General features: G+C 45.4%; 1 protein-coding gene across 3 annotated transcripts in view; it reads right to left on the minus strand.

The window, feature by feature from the left end:
• Nucleotides 1-1,012: 1,012 nt before the first annotated feature.
• The window catches only part of SHISA9 (shisa family member 9), a 290,130-nt gene continuing 274,002 nt past the window's right edge, over nt 1,013-17,140 (minus strand). For all 3 annotated transcript variants that reach the window (XM_078074792.1, XM_078074791.1, XM_078074793.1), the window contains one exon: nt 1,013-2,339. In XM_078074792.1, the coding sequence (XP_077930918.1) occupies nt 1,960-2,339 (380 nt within the window). In that variant the 3' untranslated portion in view covers nt 1,013-1,959. The remainder of the gene's footprint in view (nt 2,340-17,140) is intronic.

The raw sequence follows: 17,140 nt of genomic DNA on the forward strand, positions 1-17,140 counted from the left end.
TGTACACAGGGGCATTTTTAAAAATGGGCGGAGGTTTTACTTGATCTAGCCCCAATTCCCTTCGTTTCAGATGGGAGACTAAGGCCCAGAGAGATAACAGGCATTGTCAATGTTCCCCAGAGGAGCCAGGGATGAAAAGGAGAATAAGCCCCTGATTTCCCGGCTTCCATGATGTTGGAGGTGAGAGACAGCTGAGGCAGAACGCTGCCCTTGGGCATCCCAGGGAATGCTCTGGATCTTCTTGGACCACCACGTGCAGCTTCTGACACCAGAAGAACACTGGGTCTCTCAGAGATTCCCGTTCATTGGCGAAGGCTGTTAGGGACTGGTTGAAAGCCCCTCACCTAAAATCAAAATCTCTTCTCTCTCTCTGCACTCTCCTCTTTGGGCTTCCACGAAATAAATAGGAGGAGCAGGGAAACCGTCTTCATCGGGATGCCCAAGGGCCACTGGCTGTGAGAACCACTCTGAATTGGTTCAGATTGGGAATTCTGGGTGGGAGATGAATCCGTCAAAGTATCTGGGGAGGTGGCTTGGAGGGCTGTGGGAATTACGAGACCCAGAGGTCTCGGGGAGCCAGGTAACGGTAGGACTGGGAGTGCCAGGGTGGGAAGTAGGGAGGTCTTCGTCTTTAGGTACCCCTGACATTGTAGCAGCCCCCTCAGAATGTGTGATGGGCGGGCTCACCAACAAAGGGGGAGGAGAGGAACATCTCTGACTTCAGGAGACAGGAGGGAGGGTGACCGAGAGAACACACGTTGCACTTGGGAAACAAGACTGTCATTAAACAGTAACACATTGAAGGCACCACCCACGCTTATGACATTTTCGGTCCAAAGCAGTTGAAATTTGGCGGCGGCGGCGGCAACGGGCTGAGGGGGTCAGGGAGAGATGGGTAATAGAGGACTGGTTTCTGTGTGTTTCTTGTCTCGGAGGCAAGGCGGGAAATGCGGGGTCCCCTTCTCACCTCTTGTCGACTTTTCAACTGCGAATATTTTTTCTTTTGTTCTGATGTCATTGTTCATTTCCTAAGTCTTGAGGATTCTGGACAAAAATGGATTTGCTGTTTTTGTCTGTTTTGTAGTGGGCTTGTGATCATTTATCTTTTTTTTTTTTAAAGAAAAAAAGTTATTTAACACTCTCTGGACCCTCTCTCCCCGCCGTAAAAGCCTACTTATCCTTTCCCATGTCCATGATCATGGTCTTTACGGGACTTCTCTAAAATGCTCTTTCTTTCTCATCACTGCCGGTGGGTTCAGGGTCTATTTATTTTTTGTGAGTTTGAGTGTGTGTTGTTGTTTTTTTTTTTTGCTTCCAACATTGACGATATGAAAAGTACTATAAATAGAATGGTTGGGGTCCAACTACTGTCTCACGCTTGTCAAAATTGTGTGTCCACGTCACTACTTCTTGGGATTAGAAAACACTTATAATGCACACAGCTTCCTACCCAAATGACTCCTCTTCTTACGTACACTCTTCTCTCGTGTCCACTCTCAGGCTCCCCCGACCCCAACCTGGCTCTTTCACCCCGAAACAGACAGCACATGGTAAATGGCAAATGTGCTCAAATGGACGATTTCTCTAAGTTGTGCTACTTTTAATTTTTCGTCATGGATTTCAGTTTTAAGTCAGGAGGAAAAGAAAAAATTAGCCCCATGGTGTGGGCGTGTGAGTTGGCCACCTTGGGCCTGAAGTCGAAAGAGCCGTGCCTCAGTTTCCCCTTTGCTGTATTGCTGAACGTCCCTGCTTCCATCTTGCTCAGCTGCTCGCTGACACGTGTTAGGCATGACCCAAGAAAAGCGTGATTCCGCGTCACCAGCAGGTTTCTCGTCGGTTGGTAAGGGGAGTCAGGGTGTGGGGGAGCGGGTCGGGGAGGACAGGGAGGGTGTGGGCCAGGGATATTTTTTGCCTCTCTCAGTTGAGTATGGTCTCCAGGATGCTCCCTGTAGTGAAAGCTCAGACAGTCACTTCTGTTTTGCTGTTGGTGATGAAGTATGGCTGTGGGGGTGGGTAGTGCTGGGTGCGAGTCCCCAAGGGGTCGCTGGAGCCCGACTCAGCTGCGCCAAGCTTGCCCTTGTTACCGTAAGCCTGCCGCCGGAGGGAATGCTCGTTGGGGTCCCAGCCCTTGAAGTTGGTGGTGGAGTTGTAGGCCAGGGGATGTGGGGGCATCTTGTTGGTGCGGGACTTCTGTCCATTCTGCTTGGCAGGGCCATGCTCGGGGCTGAAGGCCCGCGGCTCATCCTCTACTCTTACCGGGTGCAAAGGGAGGTTCCCCTTGGCCGCCAGCTCGGCCAGGTGCCGTCGCTTGGAGGAGAAGTCATCATTGACCTTGTCGGCTGTCCAAGGTGGACGGAGAAGAGGAGGAGGGAGCAGAGAGAGGGAGAGAGAGGAGAGAGAGAGACAGTTAGGGATTGGCAAGTCAACCTGAGCACAGTATCAAAGTGGGCCAACAGTCCAAACGAGACACACACTAGAAACTCCATCTGGAACAGACAGAAGGAAAAGGACAAAGGAAAGAGAGTCAAGTTCTTTTCACAAGCAAGATCAGGATCAAGAAGGTAAGGGCATCCCCAGTGGAAACTCTAGATTCCCCCCAAATACACACTTCTCCACCATAAGGCACCTAGCTTTGTACATCCTTGGCTTTCTTACAAAATCCCAGTGTTGTTTCTTCATTATTAAAATCATGCATTCTCATTAGGGAGAAATATTGAACATCTTGAGAAATATTCGTATTTGTCCCCCACCATTCAAGACCGTCAATATCAATACTTAGCTGTATTTGCTTCTGGTTTTCTCAATAAATGGGGTTCAACTTGGGATTTCTATTAGTGTGTTTTGTTGCTTTTAGCAATTAAGCAGAGCTATGTTGAAACCCCAACTCTGCCACCTCCTAGAAGTGTAGCTTTGGCTAAGAAGTTAAGAAGCTTCTTAGTTTTTATTATGATTGATTTCTGCATAGGGAGAGTAGTTACATTAAAATATATATATTTTTTTCCCATAGGGTTGAAAGGGTTAAATGATATGATGATGTGTATATTTAGATATGAGCCCCTATCACTGTAATTTCATTATAAATCAGTTTAATTTCCATATAACATTCTATCAAGCATGTCTCCATGTTGTTATAAATCACTAATAAACAACATTTTAATGCCTACATAATATTTCATTGGGTGGAACTATTAAAATTAATCACTCCTCCCATCAATGAACAGTTAAGTTTGCCAATATGCTGTTGACATAAATAAAGCTGAAAAGAGAATCTTCAAGACTAAAGCTCTTCTTGTATTCAGAATTTTGAATTTAGGATAACTGCAAAAGTATTTTTCATCTACATCAGACAACGGCAAACTATAGCCCCTGGGCCAAATCTGGATGCTGCCTATTTTTGTAAATAAAATTTTACTAGAACACAGCCATACCCACTCGCTTACCTACTGTCTGTGACTGCTTTTGTTCTGCGGTGGTGGATCCAGGTACATATTCTAGAGACCGAGGGGCCCACAAAGCCTGAAGTCTTTACTAGCCAGCCTGGAAATGAATTACCTAAAGTGGAATTACTTGGCCAAAGGGTATAAACATTATCAAGGTTCTTGATACATATTTCCAACTCCACAACAAAAGAATCACACCAATCTGTATACCATTTCACCACACCATCTCCAGCACTATGATTCCTTGATTCCTTCCTTCCTTCCTTTCTGATCCTGGCTCCCTCCCTCCCTCTTCCTTCCCTCCCTCCCTCCTTCCTTAGTCTTTCTTTCCCTACATATTCATTTGATAATTTTATGAGACTTTTATTTTATTTTCTTATAATTCTTTTATTATAAGGTCCTCTACAGTTTTAAATTTTATTTCTTAGTGGGATGCCTGGCTGGCTCAGTCAGTAGAGCATGCGACTCTTGATCTCAGGGGCATGAGTTTGAGCCCCACATTAGGTGTATAGATTACTTAAAATAAGTAAGATTGATAAAACAAAATTTATTTCTTAGCAGTAAACCTTTGAACTTACATCTCCTCTTGGAGAGGAGGAATACTTGCTGCTTTTTCATCCATGCTTCCAACATCCCACATTGTTACACATGTAAATTTATCTTTTATGTACATTCATGGAAGGCATCATAGTGCCATGTTTCTTTTCCCATTTGATCCTTTCAACAACCCTAGTAAGTAGGAAGGATGGGGATTTTAACCCCTGTTTGATAGATTAGGAAACTATCAAGCTCAGGCATATGAAATGATTTAACAAAAGTTACCCACAGCTAGTGGCTGAGCCAGGGTAGAACCTAAGTCCAATAGATATTATTTGATGCTTTTCAAAAGCCATAGAGGGAAAGCTTCAGTTTCAGAACCAAGGGCACAAAAATATGCCCCACTTGCCCCCTCTGTGTCCATGGCAGACATCACTCATTGATCACAGTGCTCTGTCCTGGCAGGTGTGACCTCCGCTCAGACTCCTCAACACAACACCCCAGGAAGCCACACATTAACCTTCCAGGCTTAATACCGGTTAAGTTGGGTTTCTGTCCCTGTTAACGTAAATAGCCCTGGCTCATGTGATCTTTCAAAAGAAAGTCCCCTTTTCCATAAATTCTAGAGCTGTCTGAAAATACCGAATGTCAAAAGGAATCTGCTACTAAAGATGCGAAGAGCACACATTCCCAAAATACCATGCATTGCTTAAAGTGACATGAGTTAAATTCAAGTCAATGTTAGATCCCCATCCTTCTGCCTTCCAGAAGAAAGTTCTAGGTTTCCAATGCCATGAAGTTTCAACAGAAGGATGCCCTGATATTCCCTCTTGGATTTAGGGGGGAAACATGAATCCAGTTACATCCAGGACAGATTCACTGGCATCTCCCACTCCAGGTGGCCAAGACTGAACCCATCAACATTACAAAGATATGTTCTCCTTCAGGTCCTTCCTTATCTCTCAAAGTCAAACACCAGCTTTCTAGTCACTGAAACCAGAAATATGGTGGCATTCGCCGACTCATCCTCTCCTTCTCCCCTCTAGCACAACTGCTAAATCACCAAGTCCTTCCAGCTATGCCTACAAATGTTTCTCTAATCTATTCCGCATCACACCCAACTTCGACCATTGCTCCATTTCAGCCACCAAATTGCCTCCCTGCCTCAAGTATCCCCTCCACCTAGTCCATTCTCTACACTGCAGCCACAGGCATTTTCTAAAATGCAAAACTGACCATGTCCCTCATCTACCAAAACCTCCTCAAGCAATTTGCTCATTCAGTCATTCATCATAGAGGCACGGGCCATGTGGTAGGCAGTGGAAATAAAAGAAGGAATCGGAAACAGACATGGTCCCTGCCCTCATGGGGTGCACATCTATTAGGCAGGGAAAGATAGTGACCAAATAATTCCAAAGATTACATAAGAGTATAAATATGGTAAGTGCTATGAAGAACTATCCAGTCTTATGAATATTTATACTAAGATCTCTAAGCTGGTCTGAGAACCAGATGTTGGGAGCTCTGAAGGCATGAACCTTATCTTTCCATCTGTGGGGCTCTCAATCCTGGCAGTACTTGGGAATCACATGGGGGAGCTTCGAAAGCATTCAGATTCCTGGATCCCTCCCCCAAACAATTCAATTAGAATCTCTGCAGGTCTGGCCCAGACATAGATTTTTTTTTAAGCACTCCTCCATCCAAGGGATTCTAATGTGCAACCAGAGTGGAGACCACAAGCAAAGCCTGGCTAGATGCCAGCACATAGCTTTTTCTGGAGAACTAAAGGTAAGTGACCTCCGATTTCAATCCTATTCTCTCCTGCTGTCTCCCACCACCTTCCCCTCTAGGACCTCGAACAAGGTCACATCCCACCATGATAGGCTCTTCTCCATGGCACACATCATAGATGCCATTTTGTACATGTTAATGCACTTCATTCATTACTGGCTCTCTCTCTCACTGCTGTTCCAACAGGGCAAGGCCAGGTCAGATTCCTGCCCATCACTGTACACACAATGTTCAGCCTACTTCCTGGCAGATAGTAGATATTCAATAAATATCCAGTGAGTGGATGTAAGAGCAAAATATCATGAATACACATAGAATATCAGGGCAATTGTAGGAGTAGAAGCTCCCTTCTCCTGTTCCTCCTGGGAGTCTGTTATAAAAGTCTCACTCATCCTCATTATGTCCCCAGTCATGATCTAGAATCATTCATTCCCATGTTCCTCTTTCCAGAAAACTGACTAGCCTAAGGTATGCTCAGAGAAAAGGATATATTCAAGGTTTCCTCTGTCTTAACAAACTGAGAAAACTGATTACAAAGTAGGTGTTCCAACAGCTGGGATAAGTGATGTTTTCTCAAAAAGTTCTAAAGAAAAGAAGTCACAGAGGCATTCAATTCTTGCCAAATCAGTGCAGGGATGGGGAGAAGCCTCCATTAAGAGGAGTCATGAGGTCCCACATGGAGAATCTACAACCCTCTCCACAACCAACTCTGACTTGGTCTCTTAGTGAGCTTGGCATTGGGGACCCCCTGATCATAGAAAGTGTTTGGTACCTGAGGCAAGAGTAGGGTGGGCAGAAAACTCTGGGGGCTCTGGAATCAGCCAGACCTGAGTTTCTGAGATCTCAGGAATGTCACTTAACCTCTTACAGCTTTATTTCCTTTGGTGTGAAATGGGGATAACACAAGCTGCTTTCAGGTTTGTTGTGAGGAATAAATTGTATGAAATATATAAGCTACATAGCACAATTCTGGGATGCAGTAACTATTCAATACATATATTTTGTCTGTCTCTTGGCTTATGAAAGAACTGGATTAAATCCAACAGACATTTATTGAGCACTCACTCTGTGCCAGGCAACTTGCTAAGCACAAAGGAAGCATTCATCCAAGCCAACAATCCTTCTTTCCTTCCTTCCTTCTCCTTTCACTTCCCTGTACCTACCATGTGTGTTGGCCTCATACCTACTATGAAGTGGCCTAAGAAGGGGACTTGATCTTTTTGGGATAATGAGGGATGGCACCCTTGGGGATGTGCCTTTAGCTGCCATCTGGAGGTAAGAGTAACAGATGCAGGATTCCAGGTGAGCGAACACGTGGTATACAGCAAAAATGGCCACAGTACTTCCTTCCATCAAGTGGAGGAATATCTTTCCTTACCCTTCGAATATGGCCAGGCCTTCTGATTGGCTTTGACCAGTAGATTGTAGCAGAAGTGATGTCACATATGCCCCGAACCTGGGCTTTTATAAGTTCTATAGCTTCTGCTATCACGTGCTTGGATTCCTGACGCCATGTGAAGGAGGAGGCCTGGGTTAGCCTGGAGGCTGAGAAACCTTCAGGCCAGTTGCCCATGCTCACCACAAGCCTGCTAATTGCCGGATACTGGGCGAGGCCATCCTAGACCATACAGCCATCAACTGACCAGCCAGCTGACTCCAGATACCGAGTAAACTTGGCTGAGAACAGCTAATCTGGCCCGACCCAGAAGAACTGCCGGCTGACCCACAATCATGAGTCCAATAAATGGTGGCTACATTAAGCCACTGCACTTTGGGGTAGTTTGTTATGCAGCAGTATATAACTGACACAGAACAGCATTTGCAAAAGCCCTGAGGCAGGAAGGAGTGTGGCGGCTTCAAGAAACAGAAAGGAAGAAAGCAAGGGGTCAGCAGACCATCTGAAGCCTAGTAGGCAAGACTATATCATTCACAGCTATTTATTTGACCATCTTCCCTCCACTAGACTCTGAGGTGTTTTAGAGAAGTACAGAGCACGCACAGATTTCTTGCCTGGGGCACGAAACTGTTCCTCAAAGAGTGATTTTCAAGATGGTTTCAATAACAAGAATGTGGATGGTGGTGGATGAACTGTTCCCATAACCCAGGAAATGCAATGTTTGTGACAGTCTCTTTCCAGTGTTTTTGGTGTCCTCTGCCTTGGATCCAGAGGAGGAGGAAGAAAAGCCTACCTGGCCTCTCTGGGCTTTGTGCAGTGTGGTCCCTGTCAGTATATCAAAACACTTCTTGTGAAAGAAATAACAGATTTGTTGAACAGCCTTGTAAGCCCCATTAATAAATGCATTAACCTAATCAGCCCCAATACCTCGTGGGCAGATGGCTGACAAGCCGACAAGGAAACAGATGTGGGAGCCTTTCAACAACACTGGGCCTCTCCAGTTTGATTTTTCTTCATTTAAAAAGAGGAAGAAAGAATGAAAAAGGTGCTTTCCTTCCAATGAGCCTAATTGCCTTGAAGGAACCAAGGCTTTAAAATTAAACTGTACCTTGCTCCATCTGTCTCTCCCCTAATTAGCAGCAGACACTTGTCCAGGTGCAGGGTGGGCTGGAGCCTCCACTTCCGTGGAAAGGGAGAGAGTCAAGGTAATAACCAGTTTTCAAAACAAGCTGCACATCTGAGGGTCTCAGCAGGTGGCCTCCCACCTACCTTCTTTCCTTGGGCCAAATATATCTTAAGGAGGGCTTCCTACAGCTCATTCTCCCTTGGTGATATTCTTGGGTCTCAGGTGATGAATCTAACCTGGTAAGCAATGCCCCGACCAACCTAAGCTTTCACCATTCCCCATTTGTCCCTGTTTTCGGTCTAAGAATATGTTGAACTCAAGTGATAAATCTTTCCATTACACTTAAGAATAAAATCCAAATTATTTGCAGCGGCCCCAAGGTCTGCATGACCTGATCTCTGGCTGTTTGTCCACCCTCATCTCTTCCGCTTGTTATGAACCCATCACAGAGTGTATTAGTTTCCCAGGGCTGCCATAACAAATTACCACAAACTGGGTGGCTTGAAACAACAGAAATTTATTCTTTCACAGATTCCAGAAGTCTGAAATCAAAGTGTCAGCAGGGCCATGCTCCCTTTGCCGGCTCTAGGGGAAGATCCTTCCTTGCCTCTTCTAGCTTCTGGTAGTTGCTGCAATCTTTGGCATTCCTTGCCTTTTGCCTCATTCCAGTATCAGCCTCTGACTCCACCCAGCCATCCTCTTTGTATGGGTCTATGTGTCCGAATTTCCCTCTTCTTATAAGGGTCCCAGTCATTACATTGGGAACACCCTAATCCAGTATGACCTCCTTCACTCATTACATCTGCAAAGACCCTATTTCCCAGTGGGGTCACATTCTGAGGTTCTGAGTGGATAGAGATTTGGAGGGATACTCTTCAATCCAGTACACACAGGATTCCTTTCTGTTCCTGAACACACCAAGCTTTTCACTATGTCAGAGCCACTGGATTGCATCCTTGCTGCTCTCTCTGCCAAAATGCTCTTCTTTTTGTTTGCGTATCTGGATTCTTGTCATTTGGTTCTCTGAGCAAAGGTCACTTCCTCAGAAAATCCCTCTTGATGAGCCAGTCAAGAGAGAGCCCTCCCCGCCCCCAATTGCTCTCATCACTTCTCCCCATTTTACTATATTCTTAGGCTGTATCATTTTATGAGATTATCTTGTTTAGTTACTTGGGTATTTTCTGCCTCCTTTGACTAGAATATAAGCTCCGATTAGGGTAGAGGCCGTATCAGCTCTGCTCACTACTGTATGCCCAACATCTTGCCCATTGCCTGGCACACAGTAGGGGGGACAATGATGCATTTGATTAAGGCAGGAAAGCACTGGAAATATTTCAGATTCCAACAACAATCTCTAAAATATGAGCAACGGGCAGAATGTTTCATGTTCTGGTCATCTGGTCTGTGATGGTGAATTTTGTGTGTCAACCAGAATGGGTCCACTGGGTGCCCAGATTAAATATTACTGGAGGGCGCCTGGGTGCCTCAGTCGGTTAAGCGTCTGCCTTCGGCTCAGGTCATGATCCCAGGATCCTGGGATCGAGTCCCGCATCGGGCTCCCTGCTCAATGGGGAGCCTGTTTCTCCCTCTGCCTGTGTTCTCTCTCTCTCTCTGTCAAATAAATAAATAAAATCTTTAAATATTATTTCTGGGTGTGCCTGTGAAAGTTTGCATTTGAACTGATAAACTCAGTAGATTGCCCTCTCCCACGTAGGTGGGAATTATCTAATTTGTTGAGGGACAAAATACCACAAAAATTAGAGGAAGGGAGGCTCCGTGCCCTTTCTGCCGGCCTGCTGTCCCATCCCGTGTGGGACATTGGTCCTCTGCTCCTGGACTGGGATTTACCCCGTTGGTTCCACTGGTTCTCAAGTTTTCAGACTTGGACTGGAATCACACCACCAGCTTTCTTGAGTTTCTAACTTGCAGACAATAGATCATGGGACTTCTCAGCCTCCATAATGACATGAACCAATTCCCCATAATATATCTCCTTTCATATATATAGATATCCTCTTATTCATATATATGAATATTCATCACATTCATATACACATATATATCTGAAAGGAGATTTATTATGGGAATTGCTTCAACCAAAACAATAGTATATATAAGCTATTATTCGTATGTGATATATATGAATATATATAAATAATAGGGTGTGTGTGTGTGTGTGTGTGTGTGTGTGTGTGTGTATACACAGTTCAATTTCTCTGGAGAATGCTAATACATAGTCCATCTGAGTGACCTGTGCCCCGTGCTTTACAGGAATTGCAGGACTAAAGCAGGGGTTAAGTCCCCTTATTTCTGGGGCAGGAGAAACTGCTTGCTGCCCAGCTCCATATCCCTGGCTGTAGCCTTGCAGGGGCATGACTGTTCTGTAGCAGTGAGTTCAGGGAGGCAGGATGCAGTTGGGTAAAGGAGGCAGGGACTGGTTAGAGACCACTTGGATATAGCACAAGTCTGCTCTCCCTCCTAGCTCCCCCACTGGTAAACTGAGTAAAAGCTCATCTTCATTAAATGCAGGCTCTGTTCTAGATACTTGGCTAGGGAATTTGTTAACCCTTTTTTTAAAAAAGGTTTTATTTATTTATTTTAGAGAGAGAGAGATGGGGAGGGGCAGAGGGAGAGGGAGAGAGAGAATCCCTGCTGAGCATGGAGCCCAACGCAGGGCTCAAATTCCAAGACCCTGAGATCATGACCTGAGCCGAGACCAAGAGTCGGATACTTAACCGAGTGTACCACCTATGCACCCCTGTTAACCCCCTTTTTTTTTTTCAAGATTTTATTTATTTGACAGAGAGAGAGAGAGAGAGACAGCGAGAGGGAACACAAGCAGGGGGAGTGAGAGAGGGAGAAGCAGGCTTCCCGCTGAGCAGGGAGCCCAATGCGGGACTCGATCCCAGGATCCTGGGATCATGACCTGAGCCGAAGGCAGACGCTTAACGACAGCCACCCAGGTGCCCCCTCTAACCTCTTTAATACTCTCAATATCCTACGAAGGTAGGTGCCATTCTCAGTCTCATTTTATAAATGGGGAAACTGAGGCTACAGAGCTTTGGCAACTCGTCCAAGTGATGGCGCTGGGATTAGAACCCAGGATTCCAGGCCCAATTCATAATTTGTGAATTTGTGGCTACAACACTCACCGTTTTTCTAACGATGAGCCTGCCTTATAAAAGAACAGTCTTATTTCCTTAACAAGGTTTTATCTGCAAGAAAATATCCCCCCAAAACTAAGGAAAACGGAGGGCAGAGTGAGAATTATACAGAGAAACCACTTTTCTTGATTCCTCCTCTCCCAAACATCAGGGACTGGGTTGCACATGTAAGTATCAGACTCTCAAGAGGAAACATCAGAATGTCACAGCCGGAAGTTTAACAAAGCCCCAAATTCCCTCCTAAGGCAAACTATGTTTATCTTTTACTCCCTTAAGGTGAGGAGGAGGGAGCTGGGGGTGACCTGAGACACCCTCTGCCAGGTTGTGGCTCTTCCAGCGTTCAGGCTGGCTGCTGCATTACCAGGTGTATGGGTCTTGGCATCTCTGAGGGGCACTGACATTGAAGTGCTGGCCAGTCACTGACCTGTCCCAGAGTTGGGCTGGACAAAGAGCCATCCACTTCTCACAGAATGGAGAGAAGACTCTAGGTCAGATACTCTCCAGGTGCTTGACACATACTATCTCATGTAGCTGGCCCCCACCCCACCCCAAGCCCATGAGGCAGATGTGGTTGCCTGGGCTCATCACACTGATTCCCTCTATGACACTATAGTGGGATCATTTGAGATATTAACTAATATTTCTTTTCCTTGTGCTTCTACTATACCCTCCCCACCACCCAGAGGACAGCAATCATTTCCAGCAATGACAAAGAGCCCAAGTGTTGGTTTTGAATTCTACACTGGGCCCTCGACAGCCACAGCAGAGCCCCAAGTCTCAAAGGACAAGGCTTCAGCAGTAAGGTCGAGGAATTAGAAAGATTAATGAGAGAAAGAAAGAAGGAATAGTAGGTAGGAGCTTAAGGCTGCCGTGCATCAGGTTCATACAGTATATAACAATGTCTGGAAGAACGCCCACCTGATTTTTGTTGACTGTAAGTTCTTTACAATATGGTAGAAAGACCCTAACCTCTGAGAGTAGATGGATCTGAGTTCAGATCCCAGCTCTTCCACTTACAAGCTGGAGATCTTGAGCAAGTTACCTGAACTCTCTAAGTTCTACCAATAAAACTGAAAATCAAACGACAATGGTTGGGTGGCAGAGGGTCAAGGGTACGGAAGAGAATCATGTCCAATACCAATGTCCTTGCCTCATAGTTGGTATTCGACAGATGGTAGCTGCTATTGCCGCCATTGTTAGGAAGGAGAAGAAAATCACATGAGGATAGTAAGATCAACTTTGCAGGGTGCAGTGCAGAAGTCAAGGAGAGAAGGCAGGTAAAAGCACAAACCATTACACATGGCGCACTCCCACCTGGGAAGACGTAACACATGGCCACTCGAGTCCCAAGTCTCTCTCTACCTTCTTCTCTTGGGCACATGGCCACCAGCTCCAAACTAGATTTCCCCAGCCTTCTTGGGAGCTAAATTTGGCCATGTGGCTCATCTCTTGCCAGTGGTATGTTAGCAAAAATGATACATCCAATTTTCACTTCACCTGACTTGCTTAAAAGAAAATCTCTTGCTCTGAGTGTCCTCTCTTCCCCCTTCCCACTGGCTATGATAGCAGCTAACTGTAACAATGCAGATGAGGACAGTGCTGTAGAGGGTGGTAGAGAAAGAGTGTTGGAGGAGCCTGGGTCCCTGAGTGACAGTTTGGAGTAGAGCTGCCCCACCAACTTGTACCACTCCCTCTGGGGACTGTAACAGAGAGATATACTTCTCTCTCTCAACCTGCTGTATTTGTGGGGCCTCTGGTTCGGTAGGACAGTATTTGCTTTTTACATATACAGGAATATTTTCTGGGTCTCTACCTTTTTTTTTTTTTTTTTTTTGCCTCCTTCACAAGCTAAATTAAAAAGTAAAAGGGGGGACAGTTCATGTTAAAAAAAATACCCGGGTATTTCTCTCTTCTTTTAAAATACATTCTCTAAAGCTGTGCAGGTTCCTGAAACTGTCTCAGCAGGCAGAAACAAGAAAGGCAGGAAAAAAGCCTAGCTTCTCAGACAGGAGAGAGCCAGGGAGGGGATGGGAAGATTTGTCTTTATGGTGCATTAGCCCCGTTTCACCTGGTTCAGGGCCTTGCTAAAGAGACACCAGTAGGGAAAGTCACATTTGAACCAGGTCCTAATGAAGCTCAGGGCTCCCGGTTCTCTCCTCTCGGCTTCACATCTTCCTTGAAATCCTATTCTCTAAGAAAATTGTCAAGGGAAGTCCAGAAGCCTGGATTTTTTTTGTCTTAACCCTGGGGGCTCCCACTGTCTTCGCTGGAGAGGATTCTGAAACAGTGCCTGGCTTGGGCTTTGCACCAAAGCTGTTCAGGCTGTGCCATGAGCCCTTTGGTTGTGACTCCAGGGAGCCCTCTGTGAATGTCTTGTTGCCGACAGACCTCTAAACCTGCAGGTCCTTTGTCTCTTCCCTTAGGCAGCCCTGCTTTGCAGTCACCTCTTTCTGAGAGGCTACTGAACAAAGATGGATGGACTTGTGCCCCAGCCATGGCTGACCACAGAGCCCCCTACACAGAAGGGCTCTGGATGGAAAGCATGCATTCATTCACTGCCCTTCCATGCATCCTGCATTGCTGCTCCGTAGATGGAGATCATTCTTTTCAGAAGTTCCTTGTGTGGTTTATCTTCTGATCGACCTCCCCTCTGATGAAATTTTATACAAGTGTTTTTTTTTTTAATGAAGCAAATAAGGGTTAATTATCCTTAATCCTATGTGCGTCCTTCCAATTTGCTATAGCAAAGGACCATCTCAAAGCAGATAATTGTGAGATTTGGGATCCTACGTTAGATTCATGCATGAAATGACCTCAATTATTTGCCTTTCCCTGCATCCATGCTCTTTGTATGTGACTTTGAAACTCACCCCAAAAGAGGAAGATCTTTTTTCCCCCACCATTGGATTCTGAGTTCATACATGTGATTAATGAATGTTAGCCGACATGACATAACGGAAGTTTGAAGAAGTGCTTACTGGTTTGCGGTTCCTCTTTTATACCAACGCCATCATCATGAGATGTCTGTGCTACCGCCTCTGAGGATGAAAGACACATGGAGCACAGCCAAGTCTCCCGAGTCATTCCAGCTAAAACCAGCCCAGATCAGCCAGCATTCAGCCAACTCCCAGGTATATGTCAACTCAGAGAGACTAGGAGAACCTCCGACATCAGCATAGACACCTGGTCTCAGTAAATGCTGCTAAATAGATGTTAAACCCCAAGATTTGAAGTTGCTTGTTACACAGCATTTTTGTGGCAAGATTGGCGAACACCAATCATTTACTCACCCTACTTCCAAGAAGAGCCCCCTATTTTCAGGTGGGGAATCCACCTGTCTCCTACTCTTAATCCATGTGATTTGGATGACACACACAACCACTATCCCACACACCCCCCCCCCCAAGCTGTTCCCCAGGGACTACAAGCAACCCATTCCATTGCCCTCACCATAACAATTTGTTCAGAGGTGGGTGCATGACTAGGCAAGCCAATCAGAGCAAAGCCTGGGATCTTTGGTTATAGAGATGGAAGGGCCAAAGAGATCAATGATACCCAACCTTCCATTCTACAGGAGAGACTACTAAAGCTATGGGCTCAAGGACCGCCAACTGGGTAGAAGAAGCACTGGATCTAGGACACAGGTCTCTTGACTTCCATTTGGTTAAATTTTCTATTTCCCAGTACCTCTTCAGAAAAGACTACAACATTCCCTTCGAATGCTATGCCCAACTTTATTCAACAACTTATTAATAAAATCCATATTGAGTGTCTACTACGTGCTGTGGGCACCATGCAAGGTGCTGGGGAAGTTTGAAATGAAGATCTGGGGAAAAAAAAGATCTAGCTGGCTTAGCATCAGAGGGACATATTTTCAAACTAGCAAAAAGTTTATTGAATCTTACACAATGGCATTTTCTGCCAAGCAAAGAATCTCCTCCATGCCTTATGGGTTCCCAAAGAAGCTCATCAAAACTCCAGTGCTCACTGTGTGCTTTTAAAAAGAGGCCAAACTCAGGAGCTGGCGGGATTTGATTTTTATTAAAAAAAAAAAATCCCCTCCTGATCCTCCACCTGCTCTGCACCCTCCCGCTCACCAGCAAACTGATAACCCAAATCAGAACACTGAAAAAGGCTGAATTTCATGAAGTAATGTTTTAAGGTTGCCTTTAGGTGGGTCCTGATCCAAGATGTGTGCACTCCAACAGAACTGCCACCCAAATTAGACACTGTCTCCTGCCTTGTGCCTTCTGTAGCATCAATTGGGTCGACATTTATCACTGAGCTACATAAATTTTCTTAGAAAAAAGAAAGAACTAGTATTTGCTGCGTACCTACTATGTATGAGATGCTCTTAACCATTTCACTAACACTGTCTCACTCAAACCATCTTAAACCTAGGTGACAAGGCAAAACCATCTCTTCTGTGTGACAATAGGAGTTAAGGCCCAGAGATACTGAGTAATTTGGCTGCCAAATTTCTCTGCCACAGCTGATAAGTGTCAGGGCGGGACACCGAATCTAAGACTGTCACCTCCAATATTCCTACTTTCCAGCTATGGCTCCAGCTCAAACCCCAACTAAGAAAATAGATATATTTCAGCAAACAGCAAAAATACTCATGTTGGAAGAATGCTGACATGTGAAATTGGTGTTCTAGGACAAATCATGTCTAGGGATTGGGTCTTGGAAATGGTAGGTCCAAACTTTAGTGTATAGAGAATTATCCAAGGCAGGAGAGTCAAAAAATGGAAAATGAAATTTAAAAAATGTTGAGGCCCCACGTCCAGTGGTCCCTGTTTTTCTGCAGTATGTGGGCCCAGGATTTTCATTTGTAACAAGCATGTCCAGTGACTCTGAGTCCAGTCTGTAAGCCATTCTTTGAAGACTGGGTCCTGGTCCCAGGTCTGATACAATTTTCCTGTATGACTTTGGGCAACCTCATTCATCTCAGGGGACTCGGTTTCCTCATCCAGAAGAGCAGAAGGGTTGAATAAAGTGTATTTTCTTCACTGTCATCATTAAAGTATGTTACTTATATTGTCTCCTAAAGTTACTCCCCCAAACATGACAGAACGTGGATTTTCATAGCCATTGTTTTGGGAATGGTAGAAATGGGTGTTCAGAGCACGTGAGTGGCTCGTACAAGAGCACATGGTCTGCCTCTAATCTGAGTCAGAGTGATTATATCACAGTCCTGTGCTGGCAGTTTCCCCCAAGTTCAGTGCTCCAGAGTAGCACTGGACTAAGCGATATGTCAGGTTCAAAGATTCATTTTTGCAAAATGACCAGATTTCAAAAGACATGGTTAGAAGAGTCAACTGGGCTCGAGGTAGTGATGTTCTCCTGGGAGGGTTTCCAATAATTATGGGGGGAGTTCCCAGGGCTGGGCATGGGCAGAGCAACAGCAGTGACCACTAGGGGGCGACGTGCATAGGAAACCTCAGAGAAAAATGAATAGTGCCCCCTGGGGTGTGATGTTTGCCATTTCCCACTCTGGCAGACATGGTTCACCTCCCAAAGGAGTTATAGTCAATGCGGATGGAAACAGGAAACCTTCATCTTCAGAGACCTTGCCATTGCTCCTTGGCAGCTACCCCTTCCTTCTCCAACCTCCCCAGGTGGCATCCACCCCCCACCTACTCCTCCGCTCCTGCCCTATGTTCCCAGAGCGGGCTCCTAGCAA

This window comes from Halichoerus grypus, chromosome 6, assembly GCF_964656455.1.
Source record: "Halichoerus grypus chromosome 6, mHalGry1.hap1.1, whole genome shotgun sequence".
NCBI lineage: Eukaryota > Metazoa > Chordata > Mammalia > Carnivora > Phocidae > Halichoerus > Halichoerus grypus.